This window comes from Microcaecilia unicolor, chromosome 2, assembly GCF_901765095.1.
Source record: "Microcaecilia unicolor chromosome 2, aMicUni1.1, whole genome shotgun sequence".
Taxonomy (NCBI): Eukaryota; Metazoa; Chordata; class Amphibia; order Gymnophiona; family Siphonopidae; genus Microcaecilia; species Microcaecilia unicolor.
The window spans coordinates 604,481,613-604,509,062 of record NC_044032.1 but is presented as its reverse complement, the minus strand read 5'-3'; the positions used below and the strand labels follow the sequence as shown (position 1 = coordinate 604,509,062).

The 27,450-nt window shown below is 43.4% G+C and overlaps 1 protein-coding gene across 3 annotated transcripts in view; it reads left to right on the top strand.

Moving 5' to 3' along the window:
• RAPGEF2 (Rap guanine nucleotide exchange factor 2) overlaps positions 1-27,450 on the top strand; it is a 638,462-nt gene that overhangs the window by 12,025 nt on the left and 598,987 nt on the right. Inside the window, exon 1 of one of the 3 annotated variants that reach the window (XM_030191595.1) lies at positions 4,768-5,046. The exons of the other annotated variants lie outside the window; for them this stretch is intronic. Coding sequence (XP_030047455.1) covers positions 5,017-5,046 — 30 coding nt within the window. The 5' untranslated portion in view covers positions 4,768-5,016. Of the gene's footprint in view, positions 1-4,767; positions 5,047-27,450 lie in introns of those variants that run through there. 3 annotated transcript variants of the gene reach the window in all.

Here is a 27,450-nt window from a genome sequence, read left to right as displayed (position 1 = left end):
GCAGCAGCTAAATCTGTGACTCTGTTGGAATAGATCTTCATCAAACTTGGGGGATGTGACAGGGAGAGCAGAGAGAATGAGTACAGTGCATGTAAGCAAGTGGGGGATGGGAGGTGGATTGGGGAGGCAGAGCATGTGGAGAAGTGTAGGAAGGGGAAAGAGTCACCCCTGGTATTGTGGGACCAGTCCCCAGATTGAAGCTCAGGAATAATATATGGGATGGTTTGGGAGGGAAGAGAAAATGAGAGAGTGGGTGTGAGTCAGATGGAGAAGGGAAGAGATTGTCCACTTCCCTCACCTCATGTCATTCTGACCTGGTGGACAGAGAAAGCTTGCAGGCACCTTGTTGCACTAAATCCCATGCCAAGCATAAAAATTTGCTCTAGAGCAGGACCTGCTAAAGCATTTCTGCTGGGGCTGGCAACTTGTTGGCATTGCTACAGAAAGATCAGGATTCAACAGGCATTCAGAGGCTGAATTACTTTTGCTTCTAGTGGCACTCCTTCAAAGGGAAGGTTGCCTTTGTATTGCTCCATGATGCGACCGCACCTCGAATATTGTGTTCAATTGTGGTCGCCGCATCTCAAAAAAGATATGGTGGAATTAGAAAAGGTGCAGAGAAGGGTGAGGAAAATGATAAAGGGGATAGGACGACTTCCCTATGAGGAAAGGCTAAAGCGCCTACGGCTCTTCAGATTGTAGAAAAAGACGGCTGAGGGGAGATATGATAGAGGTCTATAAAATAATGAGTGGAGTGGAATGGGTAGATGTCAAGCGTCTGTTTACTCTTTTCAAAAATACTAGGAATAGGGGGCATGCAATGAAGCTACAAAGTAGTAAATTTAAAACAAATCGGAGAAATTTTTTCTTCATTCAACGTGTAATTAAACTCTGGAATTTGCTGCCAGAGAATGTGGTAAAGGCGGTTAGCTTAGCGGGTTTCAAAAAGGTTTGGACGGCTTCCTAAAGGAAAAGTCCATTATTAAATTGGACTTGGGGAAAATCCATTATTTCTGGGATAAGCAGTATAAAATGTTTTGTACTTTTTTGGGATCTTGCCAGATATTTGTGACCTTCATTAGCCACTGTTGGAAACAGGATGCTGGGCTTGATTGACCTTTGGTCTTTCCCAGTACGGCAATACTTATGTACTTATGAGACATACTACCAGGTTAGTATGGGGAGCCTTGCACTGCCACTGCCCATTCTGTACTTGCTCTATGGTAGAGTTTGTTTTCCAGTTATGAACCTTTAAATTAACTAGAGGCGCTTATTACATAACGTTCTTAAGGATATCAAATATTTCTTGCCACTTGATTCATTTGTATTATGTACTAAATTTAAATCTTCATATTTGGAGCAGTAAAGCTATCCACCTTGATGCTTTCAGAAGAATAATGTTTATTGTATGAATCAGAATTTTACTATAAAATCTATTATCCAAACTACAGGATCACTTCTTAATTTCTTTTCATCTTTGTCTTTGGTTTTCACTCTATTGTTCACTTTTCCGTTGTCCTCAGGTGTGATTCTCCTTTCTGTCTCTTCTGTCTGACCCCTCTTCTGGTCTTGTAGTAACTGGTCAGGAGAGCTGTGTCCCTGGGTCTCTCCTCTGTTCTTTTCCATGTTGTCACTGTGGTCATTCTCTCAGGAATTGTCACGTTTCCCAAAAGCAGGAACTCGGATCGTGAGCCCTTGGACCACTGCCGAGGAGCGGCAGTGGCAGGCAAAACCACCCCACACAGGGATAAGACAGAACTCTGACCGGGCCAGCTAGACTTCACCTGCGCTTGACCACCGTTCCTCAGGAGTTGAGCCCCTGAGTGCAGGTGGCCGGCAGGACTTACCAGACAGGGCCGGAACTGGATACCAGCAGGATACACTCAGGGACTAGAGCACAGAGGGAGGCTAGACAGAATACTAGACTAGGACTCTCAGACAGACAAGGGACAGAACTGAAAGCTGCCAGGCAGCCACTGAACCAGAAACACAGACAACCTAGAACTAGACAAAGACATACAAATAAGAAAAGACTGGGAAACAAGCAATACAGTACAAGAAGCTACACAAAGACTGAACTAGAATCAGGCAAGAATACAGACTATAAACTGGACTAGGCAAAAGTGCAGCAAGCACCAACAAACTAGGGCCTTAGACGATGCAAAGGCAAAGCAGAGAGTTTCCAAATGGCTACTAAGCCCAGCAGCAGCTGAGATTCAGCTGCAGCAATCACAAGGCAACTATGGGTGCTGTGCAGGCTCAAACAAGGCAAGCAAGTCTGGCAGGCCGGAAGATCCGGAATGGACTGGGCTGAAGTCTGGAACGGGAAACAGCACACAGACAATCCAGTGCAGCCAGCACACAGAGACAGAACTAACTCAGGAAGAACAGACAGGAGCCAGCTCAGAAGCTGACCGCTGGAAATAAGGTGAGTCTGAGAGGGGTCACGGCCACAGACGTGACAGGAATATATCCTGTGACTTGCCTGCATTGTCATCGGCTCTTAATTGCACAATAATGCTTTCTTATTTTTTTTTACAAAATCCCATATACAAACATTAAGACCAATCTTTAGAACTTATCTTTTAAAGTTCAGACGTTGTAATAGTAGGAGGCGCCTAAATGAAATGGTGTCTTTGTAAAGGTCCTTTCGCCCTGACGTAGCAGGGCGAAACATGGCCCATGTTGGCCCCATCCCCCTATCTGACTAAAATGTGCCCCCCTTCTGAACCCAGCAACCGGTGGCAGCCCCCCTCGCAAACTCTGCACCCCAGAGGCAGTCCCGTCTTGGGCCGTCCATGTCATCGGTGTGTAGTGTGCACAGGAATGATCCCCACTTGCTCCTGCGCACAGGCCAGTTCCTCTTCAAAATGGCTTCTGGGACTCTTCCACCAGCATTCTCTTAGACTGCCACAGGAGGCCCAGGAAGCCATTTTGAAGGAGGAGCAGCACTGGGCAAGAAGGAGTTTGCTTCATTCCTGCCTCCAAGAGGTTACTAGACCACCAGAGTTTCTTTAGTTAAGTGCAGAGAGGGCCTTTATGTGGCCTGGGCGTGGAGAGGAGTGATCATGGAGAAGGGGGTGGAGCGGAGGAGAGTTTGGTTTTAGCTGAAAATGCCAAAACCCAACCTAAATTCAGACTGGTTTCGGTTCTGAAACTGAAATTGTCAGATTTTATTGTGCTGGTACATGTTATTCAGCTCATAAATATTAGCTTCATGAAAATTTTATGTGCAAGAAATTTTTGCAAGGCTATTATTAATGCACAGAATAAAATGCACAGATGTGAAGGCACTTGCTTTCTTTGAACATGCACACGGTGTAAACCTGCCCTTAGTTTAGAACCTTTGTGCACATATGTCTGGCAGGCTTTTCCTGATTAGCGTGCAATCTGCACACCGAATTTCCATCTAATTAGCTTACTGTGTGGTTTGTTGCAAATTTTGCTGTAGAAGCCATGCATGCTCATCCATTGGCCCATGGCTCTAACGTATGGCTTTCAGCATTGACCTTGTAACTACTACTACTATTTAGCATTTCTATAGCGCTACAAGGCGTACACAGCGCTGCACAAACATAGAAGAAAGACAGTCCCTGCTCAAAGAGCTTACAATCTAATAGACAAAAAATAAAGTACTGTAAGCCACACTGAGCCCGCAAAAAGGTAGGAAAATGTGGAATACAAATGCAATAAATAAATAAATAAAAATAAATAAATAAAGTAAGCAAATCAAATCAATTAATGTGTACAGGAAGGAAGAGAGGAGGGTAGGTGGAGGCGAGTGGTTACGAGTCAAAAGCAATGTTAAAGAAGTGGGCTTTCAGTCTAGATTTAAAGGTGCCAAGGATGGGGCAAGACGTATGGGCTCAGGAAGTTTATTCCAGGCGTAGGGTGCAGCGAGACAGAAGGCGCGAAGTCTGAGTTTGGCAGTAGTTGGAGAAGGGAACAGATAGGATTTATCCATGGAGCGGAGTGCACGGGGAAGGGGTGTAGGGAAGGACGAGTGTGGAGAGATACTGGGGAGCAGCAGAAGTGAGTACATTTATAGGTTAGTAGAAGAAGTTTGAACAGGATGCGAAAACGGATAGGGAGCCAGTGAAGCGACTTGAGGAGAGGGGCACATCTAGTGGGTTTTCAGTATTATCAGTAAATGTACATGAGAGAAATTAGCATACGATGTTCACGTATATACATGCAATTCTACCTCATGCATATTATTGAGGGAATCCTGAAGCCTGACTGGTAATGTGCCACAAGAGGGTTGAGAAGCATTGCGTTAATACTTTTCTCACATTCTTTCTCTTTAGTAAACACCTTTCTGTGACTGGCTTTTAATATTTTGTTTAGTTTCAGCTCATCTACTATCTCATGCACTGATACTTCGGTTCCTCAATCCAGTTTGCCAATAAGTAACCTGAACGGTTGTCGGTTTTTGGAGGAGTGCTTGTAGTGTACTGTGGTAACGAGGCCCCTCCCCCTTCTAAGCCGTCGGACGTCCCTCTTTTTACTGACCAATCAGGAGCTCGCCGTAGAGGCCGACCTTCATTCAGAATTTCAGAGTCTGTGGGTGATTGTTTGGTATCATCCCGCCCTCTTCTTAGTGAGGAAGAGAGTGTTGCTCTTACCTCGTGACCTACTCCAAACCACTCTTCGGCGCTCGACTAGCGTCACGCCCTCTCTCGGTTTCCTGGCCCCGCCCCCGATTTATACAGCTGTTGTCAGCGCCTCTTCAACCATGGTTTGCGGCTGGAAGCGGCGAGCACGGGCCGAGGTGTCCCTGAGGAGCGCAGGCAGAAATCAGCTCCCCTTCCCGGGTCCGGAGCACTAGAGAGCGGATCTGATCCCTTCCTGGGTTTCACTCCTTCCTTAACCCCGGATGGAGAGCGGCGGCGGTCGCCGGTCCCTGCAGCGGCCGCTGCCCTGAGGGTGGATAAGAGTCAGGGATTCCGCGGCTCCCGGCCGTTCACCCACCATCGGGATGGCATCGTACGTGATAACAGCTTCCGGCAGGCGGTGATGAAGAAGCCGGTAGAGCGTAGCGCACAGGTAGCAATGATCCAGGTTCCCGAGCACTGTCCCCAGGGAAAGGGTGGGGAGAGGGGCATCGGGGGTGCTGCGTTTCCCAGTGTGGCAATACAATCGTGTCATAGGAGCTAGCCCTGTGGGCACTATGGGTGCTTCAGCATCCCCAATATTTAGCAAATTCCTTGACTGTGTTCAGGGAAGGGTAATTTTTGTAGGCTTTAGCACCTCTCAATCATTTTGCAAAGTTGTCTCCTATGCATCCAGAAACTCCCCCCCACCCCACCCCACACATTAAAAAAAAATCAACTCTATGGTGTTTTATTTTGCTTCCTTGAAAACGTAGATGCTGTTTCTTGTTACTGTTATTACTGACTAAGGATCCTCTAAGGCACTGGCAGGCGATGTTAGTCTAAGACCTATCTGTTTCGAATAAACCATAACCATATTATTATTGTTTACATATTTAACTTTCTGCTGAATGTACCCATGACTGGTTCTAGCCATTCTAGCTATTTGAATTCGGACTTTGTGCAATAACAGGCAGAGCCAGTTGCTCACTTTTCCTTTCCTCTTGCAGACTTCCAGCAGAGGCTGTTCCTTAAACATGTGGCCTGGTTGAATAGGGCTCAGCTCAGACCTGCTTTAATTTGCCATTTCCCAGAATTGAAGGGCTATGTAATAAGCTGTCCCATACAGCCATGCTCTCAAGCGCAGCACGGTTTCTTAATGCCCATCTAAAAAAAAAAATCGTATGCAAAACATGTACATAAATACAGTCAAGCATGCCAGTTTCCACAGAAATGTGCACATAGTCATGGTGGTATAGCAAATTTTAAATAAACAGTAAACCAAATGTGCTCAACTAGCAGCTCTCAGCGGTTTACAATAATTTAAAAAACATTATAAAAGAAAAGAACTACAAACATTGATAGGAAAGAAGGGGCAGAGCACACACTCAGAGGGACAGGATAAAAAAATATAAGTGGGGAAGGGGAAACTAGTGTTAGGAGAGGGGGAGATAGGTGCTATCCTACCTCCCCCCCCCCTTCTATTTAAACTCTATCAGTTTCTTCAACTCAGATTGAGGTATAAGCCTTTGCAAAAAAAAAAAAAACAGGTCTTTAACTTAGGACTTGAAATTCTTAAAGGATGTTTTAGCATGGATGTCTAGTGGGAGGGAATTCCACTGGAAGGATCAGCAAAGAATAGGCATGATGACGGGTGGATTCTAACTGGGCAAGTTTTAAATGATGATCATTTAGTGAATGGAGAAGACAGGCTGGTGAATAAGGAATAGTAAGGGAAGAAAGATAATGGATAGGCCGAGCTGAAGGGACTTGAAAGAGAGAACAGTTAAAAAAGTATTCTTTGGGTAATGGGTAACAAGTGGTATTTTTATACTAATGGAGACACGCGATTGTATCGGTGGGCATGACATAGCAGCCAGATGGCCATGTTTTGTAGGGAGTTTCTTGATAGAAATTTGAATACAACCTAAGTAAATAATGTTACAGTAATCTAGTCTTGTGACAAGCAGAGTGAGGATTAGTGAGTGAAACATTTCGGAGCTAAAGTAGTAACAATTTACACAAACTTGACAGAGTATGAAGAAGCCTGCTTTACACACATTGGAAATCTGAGGTGTGAGTGATAAATGAGAATCAAGAATGACTGAATCCAAGGTATCTAAAAGATTTAACTGGCTGAAAATTGGTCCCAGAGAACTGAAGTGGAATGGAGGGAACAGAAAGACCCCCAGTGAAACCAGTATGTTACAGTTTTGTCATTGTTAAGGACTAACTTGTGATCAGACAACCAGTCAAATGAGTTGGAGGCAGTCCCGAAGAGGTCCAAGGGAGGGATTCAGGTGACTTGTAGGGTAAAGCAAAAGGATGTCATCTGCGTAGAAGTGAATTGAAATGCCTGTGGACTGTTTCAGAGGGGCTAGAGGACTGAGGAGTAAGTTGAAGGGGAGAAAGGACGGAACCCTGTGGGACACCGCAGGTAAGGATCGTGGAGAAGCCCTGGAGGAAGCTGTAATTACTGTATAGGTATGGTTAGAGAGAAATGATGCAAATCAAGACATAACAGAACCCAAGATACCAAGAGAAGAAAGGCAGGATAGCAAGAGAGAGGGAGTGATCTACAAGCTGTTGAGAGATCCAGAGAGATAGCGAGAACCACCTTGTGTTTATCCCAGTGAGTATGAATTTCATCGACAGTTTCTGTGCTAAAATGTGATCTGTAAGCCAGACTGCCTAGGGCGAAGGGCAAGTGTTTTTTCAGCAAAAGAGTTGGATGAATATTTTTTCTAAGACCTTGGAGAGGAAGAAGTGGTTTGAGACTAATGCGCAGGAACAAGTGGGTCCAGGGAGGGTTTCTTAAGCATGGGCATAACAATAGCTGCTTTAAAGAGAGACTAGTGTTTCAGGTTCAGCATTTGAGGAAGAAGGTTCAGGTTAGTACGCTTTAGCCATGAGGAAGGAAATGAATCCAACTCACAGTAGGTGGTTTTGGTGAGACAGAGAGCAAAAGAGAGAGAGAGTGTGGGGGGGGGGGAGGGGTGTTTTGAAGCTGGAAAGATTCCCAGGAGGCATACACTGGCAAGGGAGAAGGTTGCAAAGAAGGGGGGGAAAGGTGATTGAGGAGAAGTGGATGACAGAAATGCTTTTGTCAGGTCTTGGACCTTGCTAAGAAAATATTGAGAGAGACAATCCACTGTAGGCTGGAGTGACACCTGGGGTGGTTAAAGATGATGTCGGACTATGAAAAATAGAATAAACCTAGTTTCTGAGTCTTTTTGATACGGCCTGCATAGTAGAGGGCTTTGGCTTTATGGAGATGGTAATTATAATCCTTAGCTTAGATTTATACAAAAGAAAGTCAGAGGTAGATTTAGATTTCTTCCTTATATGTTCACATCTGCGTGATTGCTTCTTGAGGAGGTATAGGCCACTGTGATACCATGCTTGCCTACCAGGAGATTGGAAGTGAGTGACCAATGTGGCCGGAGCCACTTGGTCAAAAACGGAAACAAACGTGTGTGGAAAGAATTTCTGTTCATCCGAAGGGAACAAAAATAAGGAAGGCGAGATGGATGAGGGATCAACTCGGGAAAGATGCCTGGAACAGCGGGGTGGTGGAGGCAAGGGAAACTTGCAAGGAATGCAGACAAAAAAAGTAAAGGAGTAGGTGGTTGGACCAGAGCACAAGAGAAGAATGGAGAGTCCTAAGTTCAAAATCACAGCTAGTGGAAGGTAACCCACTGAGAGAGTTGTAGATCAGCCAATGAAGAAAGAAAACCTCAATGGGTTATTGACATGCACATTAAAGTCTCCCAAGAATGAGGACTCCGGGGTAGCAAACCGACACCTCTGTAATCATCTGGCAGCAGACCCCCTAGGAGGTTGTTGCTATGGAAGGTGGACAGTAGTATAGTAAAAGAATGAGAGGGTTTGAACTGGTGAGCCTTAACATAAGGGCCTCAGGAACATTTAGGAGCTAGTTCCAAAAGTTGGAGTTTAGTGGAGTAGAGGATAGTGAGGCTGTCACCATTCTTTGATGTCCTACCCTGTAAGAGCAGCAGGATCAATATTTAGTGCAGAGATGATATTTGGCACAGGAGGGAGGGTTGCATTTGTGTATCTGGAGTGATAAACGCATGTTCCACACACAAATATCTGTATTGTGAGGGCTAGCCCAACCATTAGGTAAGACTAGGTGGACACCTAGGGCATCAGCTTGTAAGGCAGTGGTCACCTACCAGTGTGTCACCAAAAATTTGACAGACAGATCAGCTCGTTTGTGCCTTCTTTAATGACCCTGTGTGTGGCAGGTTGGAGAGAGCTGAGAACAAGGAAGTTGGTACTTTTTAGTCCCTAGTTCTATCACCAGCCCCAATTGGAAGTGTTGCTGGCCTCTAGACCATCCCTCTCCTCTACCCTGGCATCATACAAACCCCGGTGTCTATATTTTCTTTGCATTATTGATAGCAGCAATGAAATGATATATAAGGTGTTGTCTTTGTTTAGCTACGACTTGTAGTATTCAGTGTGTCATCCACATGAGTATTGTCTGTCAAGTGTGTAATTGATAAGAGATGGCATGATGTCACAAAGCTGAAGCTGGACTCAACCCAAAGAGGTTTTAATTCTCCCCGATGCAGCTGCTGCCATCTTGGTACACCCAAAACAATTAAATTGATAGGGTGACAGGCTCTGCCTACTGGCTTCAGCCCACAAAATGGGCCAGATAGGTCCATGCCATCTCCTGTTATCAAACCTCTTTGGTCACAACAGAAGGAAGGTTGAGAAACACTGTTGTAGGGGAAAAGCAAAGAGCAGCTGCAGTCAGAGCAAAGCAATAACCATACAAACTCAAAGTACATCAATGCATAATTTTACTTGCAGGTAGGGTGGGCTTAGCATGTTTTAATGCAGGACTTTGTGTGCTAAGCAGCAATAAAATAGCGATTTTTCTTTTGCAAGTCATGTGCTAATATTAGCGCATGACAACTGCAATAACGCGGGAGCACTTACTGCCTGCTAAGTGCTCCCATGTTAAGACTGTGTTAACCAGTTAGTGAGCACTAATGTGAACATGCAGGCTGGATAATGCTTCCATGCCCAATTTCTGCCCATGAAACAGCCCTCCAGAAAAAAAATAAAAATAATGTGGTTAGTGCACAGAAAAAGAGACATTACCCAAAATGCTTTAATGTGTTTTGTGGTAGGGTGGGTAGTTTTCAAATAGACATCAACAAAATTACCAATAAGATGGAGATGAAATAAACTGTGAAAATCTATATAATATATACAGCTGAAACGAATATGTTTTTTTTTTGTTATGGAAAATGAGTAAATAAATTATGGTCTTAATATGGAGAAAAAAAGACCTCAGTTTTCTATGGTGTAGAAGGCTGTCTATTGAGGGGTCTGTTTAGCATTTTTGACTGAAAAATGTGTGTGTGGGGTGGGGGGTTGCTTGTTGCACTGGTCCTGGGTACCATATCTTACCTGAATTTTCTGCAGTTAAGTTCATTTTGCAGCTGTGGTGCCTCCCATTAACTGCACATTTGATTATGTGATCACCTCAGTTGCTCCTCTCAGTGCTTTTTCTTTTTTTTTATTTTTAATTTATCTGCCTGTCCCCTTCGTTAAAGCAAGATTCCCCACCCCCATGCCCCCAAAACATATCATGCATAGTTCATGCTGGCACAAACCCTCTGCACTAGTTACAGAAAAGTGAGTTAACCTTTTACTCGATCTCAGGTTATGTGCTAACATCCCAGCATTAGAAAACCAGACGTTTAAAAGCTTTTGGATTGTGTGCATATTTCTTTTGCATCTGGGTTTAATAGCTAATGCCTTCATTAACATTAAATTTAAATGAGCAGTGTGTAGATGTCTACACAGTCCTTTGCATGTTTTCTTGTGGCCTAAACTCCTTTGTGCGTAGTGTGGAGAATCTGCACTGTACCACATTGGCCTCTTGGGGTCTAGAGAAAGGGCCTGGTCTGTGGATGGAAGATTAACAAGGGCTGTGGTTGTACAGTAACAAGTTGGTGGTGCTTTGGGTGGTCAGGACATTCCTTCTTTGTTATGTAATTTTGTCCTGTTAAAATATTTATTCTGCTTGCTCAAGTTAAGTAGGAAAGCTTTGTTACTGCAGAAAGGCATAGAATAACATTTGCAAGTACACATTTCACTCTTCAGAAATCATAACTTTTTTCTTGCTCGTTGTGTGCATGGTGGTTTATAGGGACATAGGCAGCGTTTTTTTGCCTAATTGCTTCAGTTTAGAAAATGATTTTTAAACTTAGTTTCCCGCCCCCCCCAATCAGCCAAGTATACTGGAGAGTTTGAAACCATCTATCTGTTAAAGAGATAATGGAGTGTTTTATTTTTTTTGTAGCTTAACATAAAACATTCAAATTGCACTTTTCTCTAAGCTTCTTAGACACGGCCTTTAACTTCTATTACAAGCCTTGAGGTCTTTGTCTGAATCCTTGAGCTGCAGAAATGATCTAATGTCTCAGTGTTTAGCCTGCAATATATTTTTTCTGAAGCTGCAGAAAAGAGATTTCGCTTAGGGGAATTTTTGACTGTCCTGTGAGAGATACTCTTGTGTTTTTCTTCACCTGCATTTTCTAGAATTGAGGCCTTAATGGGCAGTCAGAGTGTCTGAGTGATTCAAGTACTTTCCATAAAGAGGCCATTGTTCATCACCATAGCGACTTGCCCTGCAGAAGATGATGGTTTTCCCTTTTTTTCATGTTTTTTTTTTTTATGTTAACGCCCAGCCCCTCTCTTCCCTCTCCCAAAATACTACATTTTGTATCTCACTGGCCTGTGTATGATGTACCTTGATGGTTTTGCTTTTGAAGCCCAAGACTTGCCGGTCAGGCCCAGAGGGAAGCATCCTGCATCTTGTCATGGTATGACCTAGCATTTTGATTCTTCCCTTGACATCCCAGACTTTGGAGGGATCAGAAGCATGTCTGTAACTCCGTCTTGTGCGGTGCAACCTACAGGCCCCAGACCTGAGAGAGTGCTTCAGATGTGACATGACGTTATTAAGTAATGCAAGCTAGCTGTATTAGCTACTTGAAGCTCTGTAGCATGCAGAATTAATAATCACTTCCACGAAATTGGGAAACCTTAGATGTTAGTTTCTGTCTTTCATACAGATTTATTTATTTATTTGCTGCATTTGTACCCCTCATTTTCCCACCTATTTGTAGGCTCAAGGTGTATCCTGAGAATTTGATTGCCATAGGTTTGAATGGTTTGTCCACAGACAGACAAAAGAAACATACAAGTGATTTTTTTTTCTTGTTAGCAAAAACGGGGATAAAATGGTGTTACAAGGTCACAATATGAAGGAAACCAGCAGTCAAAAAATTACCAGTCACACAAAAAATTAATGTAAAACAAAACAATTGCAGAGAGAGCCCTTCCAAGATGGACTTTTTTCTGTGGTCTTTTTCTCCACTAATTTGAAGTTTTGGAAATGCTGTTTCTATGCAATTGTTTTGTTTGTTTTACAGAAGTTTTTTGTGTGATTGTTAAAATGGTTTTACCCCAAAATTCTACTCTAATTAAAGATAAGTTAGGTTTTTTTTTGTTCAAATCATTCTTTATTGAAAACATTTTAAACAAACATGAATAAAACAAAAGAGTTCTGGAGGTCTGTCACTTGTTAAATATATATATATATTTTGTTTACAGACAAGCATTTGGTAACTCAAGTTGATTTTTGAAGGCATAAAAGTCAGCCTGTCTTATAGCAAAGAAGTGGTGCAGTTGTTTTTCTTTTAATAGCCCCAATCTGCAGAGAGAGAGGCGGTTTTCATGGAGAGTTGTGGTGAATTTCAAGTGCAAATGGTTAATTCCCTCTGCAGTTCCTTGTGATTCTGGGCAAGTCACTTAACCCTCCATTGCCCCAGGTACAAAATAAGTATCTGTATATAATATGTAAACCGCTTTGGTATATCAGATCCCATCACCTTCAAGGGTTTAGTCTATATGCTGTAAGAAAATCAACCATGTATTTAACGTGAAGTTTTACAAAACTTTCTCTATTTTACAAGGTTTGGTACAAATAGAGTTCTCTTCACATGGATGTTTGTTTTCAGAGATGTACAAATTCATCCAAGATTAGTATACCTGTGGTGAAACACACTCACTGAGCATTTCTGCCTCTCTTTTAAGTTGTGTAGGAGTTCATGGTAAATGTATTGTTTCTCTGCCTACTCGCCACTGTGTTTTGATGCAACCCTTTCTCCGCTACGCCAGAGCCCAGTGCAGCCTCCTCTGCCCTGTTGTGTTAATTTTTTTTCCTCTCCCCTCTTCCTCTGGTCCTGCTTCTTCTTCTTGTCAGGGCTTGATTGACACCGAATTGCTGCTGTTCCTTCCAGGCCTGCTGCTGCACCTAGACAATTCTAAGGCTTTTGCTTGGGGCCAAAGATCAGTTTCTTTCTGAGCCATCTGAGCAAGTGGATTTCTTCAGTCTTGTTTAAGTAACCCTTTTTTCACTCCTGGGGCACATAGAACACTGCTGGGTACTGAGGGGCCATCGAATGCCCCATGGGCTTCTGGGTTTCTGTAACTTCATTTAGAATCTTAATAGTCGTGCAGCCACACCAGTTAGGATTACTACTACTACTACTATTTAGCATTTCTATAGCGCTACAAAGCATACGCAGCGCTGCACAAACATAGAAGAAAGACAGTCCCTGCTCAAAGAGCTTACAATCTAATAGACAAAAAATAAATAAAGTAAGGATCTTTTCAAACATTACACAGGTCAATAATCAGCTACCGCAGTCAGTGATTTTTAAACAGTTCCAGTAGTCAAAAAATGTCTAGATGTTCAGTGCTGCTATCTGGATAGTGGTCAGTGGTGAATATCCAGATAAGGTGGACATCATATGAACTTCTCCGGATAACTTATTTGGGTAACTTTGGACAGCATTTTTCCAGCCTAAGTTACCTGAATAAGTTGCACGACTGCCCTGACAGTATCATTCTAATTCTATATGTAGCGCTGAAAATTACACGCACAAATATGAGCGCGTACCCAATTTGAGTGCGTAATTTAATTGCTAAATGAGCCAACTAGCACTGACAATTGGGCACTAAAAATTATTGGTGCTAGTTGACATTAATTAAAATTGGTGCGCACATTTTAAGGTGCCAGGATTTATGTGTAAATTTTACTTGGGGATCCGAAAAGGGGGCATGGCCATGGGTGCATCAAGGGCTTTCCCTGGAATTTACGTGCAGTTTTATAGAAAAAGGGGGATCTGTGCATAATTTAGGAAGATATTTTGCCTATATACTATAGTACACATTCTTATTTAGGTGCCCTTTTACAAAAGAGCGGTAGGGATAGTGCCGGCTTGGCGCGTGGCAATTCAATCCTACCGCCAGGCTCCTGTGAGAGTTCCAACTCTCGCCACACCCCAATTTCCGTGTGCTGCCCAGTTACCACCAGGCTACCGCCGGAGCCCCTACCACCTCTTAAATAGGAGGCAGTAAGGGGTCCCCCAGGAAATGGCTGTTTGGTAAGTGTTTAACTTACTGCACAGCTACCCTGTTTCCCCGAAAGTAAGACATCTCCCGAAAATAAGACCTAGTAGAGGTTTTCCTGAATTGGTAGATATAAGGCCTCCCCCGAAAGTAAGACCTAGCAAAATTTTGTTTGAAAGCAGGGCCGCCGAGAGCCGGACAAGGCCACCCCCGGGCCGCCCCCCCCCCCCCACCCGAGGTCGCCGGGTCCCCCCTCCACCCACCCTCCGTCACTCCCGGAACTAACCTTAAACGCCTTCTTTCACCTTCGCAGCAAGCAGCAGCAGGGCGGACCTCTCCTTCCTTCCGTGCCCCGCCCTCGCGGACGTTACGTCAGGCGAGGGCGGGACACGGAAGGAAGGAGTGGCCTGCCCTGCTGCTGCTTGCTGCGAAGGTGAAAGGATGCGTTTAAGGTTAGTTCCGGGAGCGACAGAGGTCAGGCGGGCCAACCCCGATGTTTCCCCGAAAAATAAGACAGCCCCTGAAAATAAGATCTAGCGCATTTTTGGGGGCAAAAATTAATATAAGACAGTGTCTTATTTTCGGGGAAACACGGTATTTCTTTCCTTAAAAGAAAAAAAGCCTTTTACTGATGGTGGTAAAAGAGGGCCTCGGTGCATGGCAGACCAGTGCGCTGATTCCACTACAGGGCCTATTTTACTGTCGTTTGGTAAAAGTACCCCTTAGATTTTAGGAAAAAGATCAAAACTTAGCTATTAAAATTTATATTATGTAATGTTGATTAATTCCTGTTTCTCATTTAGTTCTGTTGTATGATTATCCTGGGAGTCTGCTCCAGTTTTCTTTTTGTTAGCCACTTAGAACTGGGAGGTGACAGTGACCTACAAGATCGTGTGTTATATTTAGATGTGAGAATGTGCACCAGGTTCTACTTGGTGTAAATCCTCATGCCCAAAATTGGGTGCAGATCCCAGCACCAAGTTCAATTCTAAAGACAACGCCCAAATGTAGGTGCCAGTTAAAGAATTGAATCCTATGTGCATAGTGCTGTAAGGATATTCCAAGGTTGCATCTGTATAGTGCCTTTGAATTTCCCAGTCAGCAGCACTTAACCGGATACCAGCTGCTCCTGTTGAATATTGACCCAAAGGTTTACTGAAGTATTAGTGAATAGATAATGACTGGACAGAGTGTGTATTTTCTTTCCAGTGGTATCCATACAGAAAATAAACATTCAAGTCATGTTAAATGGTTTCTCTTCTCCCGCATCCCTAGCGGGATAGTCTTTAGAAATCTTCCAATGCTAGGCCTTTCCCTGTTTCAGTACCTGAGTAAAGTTGCTGAGTCTGATTTACAGACTTCTCCTGGTCTGAAGGTGAAATCTTAGTTTCTGTGCATTCCTCACACAATCTTCTTAAGACACACACTCTAGGATGTTCTATAATGTTGCCTTTCCTTGGTGCGGAAATTCTGTTGGCAAATTCACATGCCTGGCAGCCTTCCTCAATTCCAGACTTGGGAATCCACTTCTTGAAACACAAACTGGGTAATCTTTACTGAACCATGGAGTAGATTGTGTACTCCCTTTCTCCAAAGATGTCGTCCTGGTTATGGTGTTCAGAATCCTTCTGGGCTCCGATTTCTCTCTCTCCCTCTCTTGAAGGTCTTGGTTCTCGTTTCTTGAGTGCCAGCCTCCTTTCTTGGAGGAGATCTAGAAGAGGATCCTTCTGGGCTTCTCTGCTAAACAGAAATGACTCTTTGGAAAACACCTTGCAGTTAGGGAGTGTATGTAAAAGCACAGCCCCCTCTTCATGACATCACTTGTAAAATGTGTAGAGATGCTTCTGTAACTTCTAAGACCTTCTTAAATTATCTTTAAAGAAATTAAGTGGTCCTACCTGCAGATTGCAGTGGAACATTCCAGCTGTGTTCCTCTGTAGGTGATGATAGTCTGTGTTCAGATCTGCTGTGGGGGTGTGATAAGAGGCATTTCACATTCCTTGTGTTTTCTATGTGTGCTGCTAGTGTATACAAACAGTATTGTGCGTCTGATGAAATTTCAAGAGCACTTTTAACTAAACCATACACTGTACAAGTGTGAGGAGTAGAAATGCTAGTCCGATGCATGTGACATTCCCTTTCAAGTTAATATTGAGGTCAGAAGCAGACCCCCACCCCCAAAGGTGATTAGGAAATTGGTGGAAGGATAGGAACAGAGTAACATCATGGGGGGGGGGGGGGGGGGTGGCAAGGCTGGGGTAGGGGGAGAGAAGCTCTCCAGCCAGAGTTGAGCCCAGGGTACTGATGAGGAGTATAGAAGAGATGGGTGGGATGTGATGCCTGAAGCCATGAGAGACAGTGGTTAGAAATGGTGAAAGCAGCCTAACTGGCATGAGCATCTGAAGCAGTGTATTCTGGTGGGATTGGCTTGTTTGAGGCAGTAAGAGGTATTTTGCGTAATTTTCAGACTTTGAGGATATTTAGAGTAGTCTGTGTAATTCAAATATGAAACAAGCTCCTGTAATTGGACCAAGAAGAGAAACTGCTGTAATAGAAATATAAATGAACACTGGACACCCTTTAATTTTGTGTGTATAGTGTTAAATTGTAGTCCAAATATCCAGGTTTTTTTTTTTCATGTAATAACATGCTACCCTTATTTCACCGTTGCAAACCCAATTTTCTGGTCATTCTACAAAGGACATTTTCTATAAAGGAGAGGGCAGAGTGAAACAGTGATATGAGATAATAAAAAAAGGCCAGGAGTAGTCTAATGGTTAGAGGTGGATGCAGAAAGCTGCATAAGAGCCGATGGCTGAGTGTGAGGCTTCTAACATGCAAAAGCTAATGGCATTCAAATCAAATTACCACCATGTTAAAAAAAAATGTGCGCTATCAGAAAAACACACACACACCACCACGGTGGTCATATGCAGCTGTTTGAGAAGAGCAAAATAAGGTGAATAGGTCATGCATTGACAGGAGGGGGTATCTCTATCTATACCTTAAAAACCTGCTACCAGCCCCCCCCCCCCCAAACAAATCCCCCAATACCTTAAAAAGTGATTCCTTCTAGTCTAGTAGACCCCCTCCATACCTTGGTCCACCATCTTCTAAAATGGTAGTGCCTGACCCCATGCCAATGCATTTGCCAAACAGGGGGATTTTTTCCTATTTTGGCAGTGTGATGGAGACTGCTAAATAAGAGAAAAACTGCCTTATTTAGCAGACTAACCCTGGGCGAAGTCAGGTGCTGCCACTTTGGAAGATGGCACAGAGGCAGGAGTGAGTGGGCTTCACTTCTTTAGGGTAGGTAGGAGGAGGTGATCACGGAGGTTGAAATCCACTAGAATACTGTGGATTTATTTTTGTGTTTTGGGGGTAGGGGGTGTCTGTAGGGCACTTGGGGGGAGGGCTATTAGCTATTCCACCCTGATGCAGTTATTGCAGAAGAGTGAGATAACCCTCCTCCTCCTCCTTAGACCTGGTGTTCAAGTTCCCGTGTTGCGTTGTCTTTAAAGTCTTCTGCAGCAGTTCTCTGCAACAGGGTGGAATAGCTAATAGTCTGTTTTAATATGCTTTGCACTGGGAATAAGATAATGCTTCCTGTACCTGTAATGTACCATGCCTTGCGTTATCGGTAAACAAGCATGAGCTAAATCCAAAACGCCTTTCTTTCTCATGATCTTTATTGCCCGTTTTTTATCAGAAGAGACTTGGGTATGCTGATCAGCGCTTCATTAGCACAGCAAGGTTTGTTGGAGCTGGTGTTCATGTTGGATATTGGGGGGCAGGGGGGGGACCATAGTCTAGTAAAAGGAAGTGTACAATACCTCCCCCCCCCCTTTTTCTTTTACTGATCTTTGGTATTCCTTTACTAATTTAAGTGACAGCGTGCCAAGATAACCATGAGAGTGTCAGCAGCTGTCCTCTGTGTCTGAAGTCTTGGAATTACTCGAGGGATTTCTGCATAGCCACACTGTAGAAGAGAAATTAAGATAGGTAAATATGTTTTATACAGTAGAAACCACAACAGCATTACTGTGTACCATGCAACGGCAGGGGATTATTACTGTCAGCTTCAGATCTTTCCAAGAAAGGGCAGTACATTGTCCCCTCAAGGATGTGTTCAGTTATTGGGGTGAAAATCCCAAAGTAAAGTACAGGGTTTTCTTAAGAGGTGGGCAAGCAGGGCAACTGCCCTGAGCACCAGGCTGGAGGCGCTCCTTGCATCCTTGCACTATGAGCACATGAGCCTGAAAGGGAAGCGGGAGCTGAAAGCCATGCTTATCTGTGGTGCCATTTTTGTCTAATGGTTACCCTGGCAGAGAGTTGCTTTCAGTCTTCTTGAGGGCTGGTGATCCCTTTATTTGTAAAATCAAAGGCAGAGATAATGTGAGTATTTAGCCTGGTATTAATTACTGGGAAGAATTCATTTTTCTTTGTATGCTTACCTCCCACGCATACCACTTCTTGCGGTCTGGATTGAAATAGCCATGGTAGAAGAGTGTGAACAGCACATTCTGGTAGCAAAAAGGTTTGGTGGGAAAGACCAGTGAGAAACTGATTAATTTGAGCATGCACTGAGTAGGGAAAAAGCTGAAACAAAGGATGCACCTTTTAAAATCCTTGTAGATAGTGGCATGCCATGATGTTGATCTAGTGCTGTAAGGAAGTATCCAGTTTGGTATTTCCCCAACAGCCAGGCTGTCCTTGTACCTGACGGACGGAGATTCATTGGCCAAGCACATTTGTTTTTTAATGTACTTCAAAACTTTGGAAGCAGATTCTTCAGATATAGTACTCATAAAATTGTAAATTGCCTTTCACACTTCGCTTGTGGATGCTTCTGGGTTTGCTGTTACTGGAACAGATGATGCTGGGATCTTTGAAGGATATTTTTTTTATCTATCAAAATTATTCTAAACCTTTTTGGAATGAGACAGAGGGAAGCAATAAATTGTAGGCAGCTTAAATGTTCCTACCATGAGTAAAACCCTTCGATGTGAAGCATTTCAGAGCAGTTCTAATCAACTCCTGCCAAATGAACCTGCTCTCCTGGCAGTTCGGAGGCACTGACGTGTAGGAATGTTCCCGTTTCTGAAGGCATAAAGATATTTTGCATCTTGAGTGGAAATATTTAGTCACCTGTGCAGAATGCAGTTGGCGCAGTAGTATTGTGATATAATGCTGAAGTTCAGAGTGGTATGCAAGATGAGGAGTAGATTTCCATGGTGCATTTGCCATTAACATTTTTTTGCAGTGAATATTTGGTTTTCAAGTTCCTCATCCTGAGCTGGTTATCAAAGGTAGCTTGCCAGGGTTCTCCATTTAGGTGAGGCAGATTTCCTGTTTGGGCTCTCGTGATGTTTCTCGATGGAGTGACTGAATGGTTGAATGATTTTTTTTTTCTCATAGCTTACTTTACAAGTTAAATCCAGCGTGAGCCATGAAGCAGGCTGTAACGTTGCCGGGACAAGGAAGGCTTTAGGTGTTTAGAAAAGAACCAAGGTGAAGGATAGTAGAATACAGATAATCTCTGTCTGTTTATAACCCCCCCCCCCACACACACACACACACACACACACACTCTTAGTGTGGGCTGGATCCCCCTTCTTCTCTTTGGGCTGCAACTCTGCAGTATGAACTCCCAGAGTTTGACCATCAGTAACTCCACTGATTATTCAGCTGTGCTACAGCTGTTTGTGACAGTTTCTGGCAGCTGTTTTAGCTAAAATGCCAAATTGAGAGGCTTTTTTGATGAAAATATTTTTTTGTCTCTTGTCTCCACAGAAGTATAAGTTTGGAGGCAAGGTGGGAGAAAAATCCTTTCTGAAGGATATGAGGTGCACAGTTTAGAATTGTATATGTGTAGACAGGTTTGCTGGAGAGTTTTGTTTCTTCTTTGCTTTTTTAAAGCAGCAGCCTCAGATCCAGACTGAGCACCAGGAAGGAACAGAGACTTCAGTCAGAGAAGGTGGGATGAACCCTTCAGAGTCCTATCGCTTCCCAACAGAGCCTTGGGTTGTAGGTCTAGACAACCTTGCTGACCTCCTCCAAGGCTGAAATCCTTAACCAGAGCCCTGGTCACAGCACAGAAGGCAGGTGGTGATGGGGAATACATACTACCAGGGGAAGGGCGAGGATGCAGTAATTGTCCTGGCTGATTGCAGGGCCAGTTCCAGTGCACTCCTCCCTGAGACAAGGCCTTCCAGACCAAGGCTCAGGACTCCCAGAATTCCCACCGGCTGCTTCCCCGTGGAGCTAGCTTGCCTCACCAAGCCAAAGCCCTCAGACCGAGGCTTGGGACTTTCAAAGGAAAGCTCCTCCTGCTCCATCAGGATAAAGGTCTGTAGAAGAGTCTGTAGACCAATGCCTGAGAGCATAATCGGCCAAAGAACGTCATCACAGGACCACAGGCTGTAGCCAGTATCCTGGGGAGATGAGCAGAACTTAATAGCAAAGAGAAATCATTCTGGTGCCCCAGTCCATCCACACAGTCTGCTGAAGGCAGAGAAAATACTGGCAAGTTGCAGGGCTGCACCACTCCTTATACTAATGATAATATCTTTGAAATGTCAATGTCCTCTGCCTCCATCTGCTGGTTGGGGAGCATACCCAGTGGCCTGGCAGGAGTTAAGGAAAGAAGTTAGCAGGAAGAACAAATGTCACTTGTTTGCTCAGTTCTCAATGCTAATTTTGGTACCCTAGTTTTGTAGGAGAGGGTTTTAAAAGTATTTTTATGTATTTTTTTAAGGGCATATTTTTGGTCACGTTTTTTTTTTTGTCCCTTTCCAGAGAACACTGAATCTGTAAAACATGACTTTTCACAAAAATGCAGAACAAAGTGCATGTGAGAAGAAAGAACAGATACAGGCAAGTCAAACATTTAACAAGTTCCATGCAGAACTAATGGAAGCTACATTTCAAATACACGTCTGGGATTCCTCTTTGTCTTCAGCTTTGTATAATTACCCCTGCACTTTGGAGTCAATGCAGAAAGCTACCCCCACTGTAACCGAGCAGTTCACCTCAATTATATGCACTGAGCAAGAGTCTGAGCACAGGTGTTAACTCTTGTGGAATACATGTCTGCATATTGCATTAAAATGAATGCATATGAGGCCATTAAGTATTCTGCGGCAATGTAGAGAAGGAAACAATGGCTATTGATGTGAGGTTACTGCCAGAGTTTTCTCATCAGGTCCAGGGCAGTATAGCTTGACCTGACCCCTCTGCCCATTAGCTTTCTCCTCCTCCCCCCCCCCCTCGATATTTGAAAAAGCTTTCCATAGTTTCTAGTAGCACCCTGACATCACTGGCACCCCTCTCCCCTCTGACCTTAAAATGCCCTTCTAGTAGCTCTCCTCTCCAACTTCAGAAAAGAAATTCCTGATGTCTAGTGGGCCCCCTCACTTCCCCCTGACTTAAGAAATTCAAATCCTTGCAGTCTAACACCACCCCTGACCCCTCCCCCAGCTCTCACAAAGCCCAAAACTTAAGGCAAGGGAGGAGCAATGCTTACTCGCTTGTGCCTTCAATGCCATTGAAAAATGGGCCCTGTCCAGTGTATCCTAGGATGCATCAGGCAGGATATGGCAGGCTGACCCTACCCTTTGCATCCCAGGATGCACTACTGTTTTTCAGGATGGCAGTGCCAGAGGTAGGAGTGAGTGGGCATTGCTTCTATTTGTCCTTCAGGTATGACTTGTGTGGGTTTGGGGGAGGGGTCTGGGTGGGGTTACCACTAGACACCAGGGATTTCAATCTGTTAAGTCAAGGGGAGGGGGTCCACTAGAAGCCAGGAAATTCTTGTTTGAAGTTGAAAGGAACAGGGCCAATAGAAGGGCATCTTGAGGGAGGGAGGGGTGTCGGCGATGTTGGGAATTGAGGTGCCACTAGAGCCTAGGGAAAGTCAACGGGTGGGAGGGAATGGAGGGAAGTTGGGGTGAGTAAAGGAAGAGAGACCACCAGTGACTTTATTTAAGCTTTTAAATATCACCCTTCCTGTCGGTGCCTGAGCCAATTGCTGCTCAGGCATTGTTGACTGGAAGAATGATCACAATGAGCTGCATATTACTGCCTCATTTTTTAACATGGCAGTAACTTGCATGCTCACTGCTTACAGTGAGCTGCGGTATTTTGGGGTTGCTAATTTTGCATTAGAACTGGTTCGCTGAGCTGGCTTTACCCCACCTCTTTCTTCAGCGGCTCCTTCATTACCAGTAATGTGAGCCTCACTGTTTAGTTTGAACACTTTGATGTACCTTTCACTTCTTAAATACGTTTTATCGGTACTGCTTATAGATAAAAACTATGTATATAAAAAAAAATAAGTTTATAGACTATACTGCTGTTATAAAATGGAGCAACAGATATGTTTACAACTCCATTTCATGAAGTGCCTTATTAATGCTTTTTTACATGTAGAAACCCTTTATAGCTTCACTAAAAATAAGTAATAAAGGAAATGACTACTTAGCTTTCATTAGATAATAATCCACAGCGCTGTGTAGCCATTGAAAAACCCAATGCCAACAGTGCAATAATGGTGTTTCGGTCCACGTGACCTGTCTTGGGAAAATGAACAGCAGTCGCAAAGAACAGTCAATGGAACCAACGAACTAATGTCATCTTCAGAATAACTCAGAAACCCAAATAGTAGCAGCATTCCACGCTACCAATCCCAGGGCAAGCAGTGGCTTCCCCCATGTCTGTCTTAATAACAGACTATGGACATTTCTTCCAGGAACTTGTCCAAACCTTTTTTTTTAAAACCCAGATAACGCTAACCGCTGTTACCACATACTCCAGTCACTGGTGAGGCAGAGGAGATCTCTGCTTATATCATCAACCTTTGTAATCAGCAGCACCTCAACTCAAGTGTTAGTTTTGTATCCAGTAACAGTGCTCTCCTTCTACGATCCAGTTTATTCTTAAACTGAGTGGTCTTCTGATGGGATTTCTGCTTCCCAGATCAGCTGAAGCGACTGCAAGGACAGGATCCACAATTCTATGGTGCCTGGCCCAGGACCATCACTGAAATGACCAGAGTAGCTATGTTTGGAAGCACAGGTGGTATTAAATGTGGAGAAAATATATGGTAGCTACAAATGAATGGCACCAAATTGGTTTCAACTAAGCTGGAAGTACAAAGGAGCAGAAGAAAATTTCCTGGTCAAAAAGTAGGAGGTTGCAATAGCCTAGCTTAAGTCTGTAGAGAACCTATGTGCTACTTCTCTTTGTGCTGAGATTTCCCACATCCTCCAGCAGAGAGTTCCAGAGCTTAACTATCCTTTGAGTGAAAAAATATTTCCTTCTGTTTGTTTTAATTGTATTTCCATGTAATTTTATTGCTGGCCTTTGTACTTATTGAAGTGAAAAAACGATTACCTGTTGTGCACCACTCAGGATTTTGTGGACCTCAAATCATATCCCCCCTCAATTGTCTCTTTTCCAAACTGAAATCTTGAGCTAGGAGCTGTTTTCAGAACTGTGCAAGCACTGGCCTTAAATCTGGCAGTTGTGTGAGAATTGATGGCCTTCCTTTCCCCAGGCTCTGGTTACACTGCCTTAATAGTGTTTCCAGCCTGGTGAGTAGAAGACCTGGCCTGTGAATCCAGTCCAGGTTTAGCATCACTACTGGGGAGCAAGGTGCCCTGCAGCACTCCCTCCCACCTGGCTGGCTCTGCAGCTCTTGTGCTTTGCATAATATAAGACACAAAGCTGAAACCGAGGAAATCAAAGTCAAACCTGTATCTTCTACATAGCACACAATCTAACGACAACAACAAAAAAATATATATAATAACGAAGACCTTCAGAAATCAACTCACCCATGTGGGAAGCCAAATATGGCTGCTATAGAGGGTGGATAAGTTTTCTTTCATTCACTGGGTCTTCAAACTGCAACCACAAGCCCTTAACCGACCTTCTCTTTTTATAATCAGCAGCGTGTAAACAAACAAAACTTAAGCCATACGCTGTGAACGTATTTATGTATGTATGTGTGTGTATATATATATATTTTTTTTTAACTTATTCCATATGCTGTGAACTATTTATAAATGTTTTCACAGCATGTAAAGTAAGTTTTGTTTGTTTACACACTGCTGATTATAAAGAGAAGGTCAGTTAAGGGCTTGACGTCGCAGTTCAATGAAAAAACTTATCCACCATCTATAGCAGCCACATTTGGCTTGCCACATGGGTGAGTTGTATTTCTGAGGGTCTTTCTTATTTTTTGTCACATTGTGTGCTGTTTAGAAGATAGAGGTTTGACTTTGACTTCCTTGGTTCAAGATTTGTGTGTTGGTTATATACCGATGGATATTTGGGCTTTGTAATTTTCTGGTTACATCACATAAGAACATAACATTGAGACCAGCTTGGTGAGCGTACAGGTGTGTCCGGGGTGGAGTGATGTGGAAGAAGACAAGGTAGTATCCCTCTTGGCTCAGTCTTCCAGTGTCCTTCCTATTAGTTTCCCACATGGAATCTTGCTTGCTTATACGGAAGAATGGCCCTGCAAGAATAGTTCGGTAATCTGTTTCCATTATTGCCTCTTGAAGATGAAATGTGTCATTGCTGTTTGTAAAGTTACAGAGTGACTTTTTCTAAAGACTTCAGGATACTGCTGTTTGTTTTGCCATGTTGCCAAACCAAGTTGGTGCCTGACTGGTAGAGATATTTGTAGGGAGCTTGGTGGCTATAGGAAAGCACAGAGAGAGAGAGTTGTTGTGCTGATTGTAGAGTACTCCCAACTAGATTTCTTTTACAAATTTTAGGCTCCCAGGTGACCTGGCTTCATGGAACCCATGGATGTGGATTATACTGAAAAAAATTCCAAGCACAAAACCATGAAAGGGCTAAGTAAACAAATAAAAACTCCAAGCAAAGTATCATCAACAACAAAAAGAGTGAAAACTGAGAATAAAGGAATGAAAAAATTTCCCTTGGCTCTGAAAATTATTTTGACTGGTATCTGAATTTTCTAAATATAGTTTCATCCCTACAAGGAACCTTAGTTCTGAAACTTTCCTCCATATTCAGCAAATTAAAACTATGGCCCCTGTTTACATAGCTGCGCTAGCGTCTGGCAGTGCTGTTCTGCCTATGCAGCCCATTCACTTTGAATGGATTGTGTTGGCAGTATCGCCCGACTTTGTAAACAGGTGGGTATATATATATATATATATATATATATATATATATTTTTTTTTCTTCTTACATTTGTACCCCGCGCTTTCCCACTCATAGCAGGCTTAATGCGGCTTACATATTATATGTACCTGGGGCAATGGAGGGTTAAGTGACTTGCCCAGAGTCACAAGGAGCTGCCTGTGCCTGCAGTGGGAATCGAACCCAGTTCCCCAGGACCAAAGTCTACCACTCTAATCACTAGGCCACTCCTATAATATAATAAAAACAAAATATATAGTATAACCAGTTTACTACTAATAAAAATAATTAGCATAATTTTAGGAATAAGATAACACTAAGGAGTGGAGGAATAGCTTAGTGGTTAAAACACTGGGCTTGACATCAAGGGGTGCCCAGTTGAAACCCCACTGTTTTTCCTTGTGTTCTTGAGTAAGGCACTTAAAACCTCCATTACCTTAGGCACAAAATTAGATTGAGCCCTTCAGGGATATGGAATTAACTTGTGTATCTGAAATGTAATTCACCTTGAGCAACTATTGAAAAAGATGCGAGCAAAGTCTAGATAAATAATTATACTAATCTTTGATGTTTCCATCATTGTAATTTTTGGCCAGTGTTCTAGTATTGGTTATCCTGTACAAGATGAAATAAATAAAATCTCACAGATTAAAGTGGTTTTGCAATCCCTTTCCAACCTCAGCGTTTTACATGCCATTTGTTTTGGTTTTCTCAGAGGTAAATGTACATATGTTGCTTGTTTCTCGCTGATGTTAGAACTTTCTAATTTTAGAATTCTGGGGGTCCTTTTACAAAGGTGTGGTAGCAATTTTAGCTCATTCTAAACACTAGAGACGCCCATAGGAATATATGGGCATCTCTAGCGTTCAGCGCACACATATTGAACGCAAACGCTAAAAACACTAACACACCTTTGTAAAAGGACCCCTCAATGCACTGATAAGATGTGTTTTTTGGAGTGTATATACCCTGTGCTTAGATTGTTAGTCCTGTTAAAAACTAATTTGTATTAGAAACCACCATTGATGAAAACGTCTGCCAGTCTTTTGCTGAACTATCAGTGCTTGTGAAAATAGATATTACAGGACTTGCATTAGTTGCTTGAGGCTGGCCTTCACTCCAAAAGACAAAAACTAGTTCTGGCTTCCTTTACAAGCTAGATCTAGTGTGGGCCCAGTACTGGTGAGAAATATGAAGCAGGCTCTAGTGTTGCCAGGACAGGAAAGGCTATAGGTATTTAGAAAAGATTCAAAGTCAGTGATAAATTGGGTGTGTACAGCATCAACATTCATCTGGTAAATGTACTCTGTTCACTTCCGTTCTGCTCCTGGTAGGAATCGCTTCTTAGCTTTGCAGTTTTCAGATCATATTATAAAAATTTGCTGCCCAACACCTGCTGCCACCTAGGTCCATCAAGAGATTCGGCTTCTGCTGGCCCTGGCCCTGACCCAGGAGAAATAGAGAGCGCCTCTGCTGCAGGGGGGAGACCCTGTCATGGCGAGTGGCACCAAGTGCTAATCTTACATGCCTGCTGAGGCACTGTTCAGGCTTCCATAAGAGTGGCTTTTGTAGACTCTTTGTTCAGTGTTCTATATGTTAAACCAATGTGTATGTCACTACAATATCTATCATATTTTGCATTCCTTTTCTGTGGCTTGATGGCAGCTCCTTTGCCTGCCTGAATCCAGTGTAATTGCAGTGGTGGCCCCTTTGCAGCACAGAGCAGTAGTGGTTGCCAGGTGTCGCAGTTAAGATGTCCAGGTACGTTGATGTCATCTGTGATTCTCTCCTTCCCTTCCCAGCCCTGACTTAAAAATTGTGTTACAGCCTGGCTGACTGTTATCTACTGCTATTTATTTCTGTAGTGCTGCAGACAGGATTAGAAAAGTATCAGTTGCCCTGTGTCTAAAAATCAGTGCATGATACTTCGAAATCCCCAGGCTTGAGAGGAACTGCCCTAGTGAAGCCACATGGAAGAGCTAGTGGAGGAGCCAGGGCTTGGGGACTGCCCAGGGCCAGGCCAGAACAGGCCCCTGCCACCAGGCCACAAGAAAAAACTTTAGCCTGAAAGAGATCCCTGCTTCTGGCCTGCACTGAGGAGAGACTGTAACTCCATGTCTGTAACCAGAGTTACGAGAAAATCAAAAAGACACAGGTTTGTAATTTTTTTTTTCTCCGAGGACAAGCAGGCTGGATTATACTCAAAACTGGG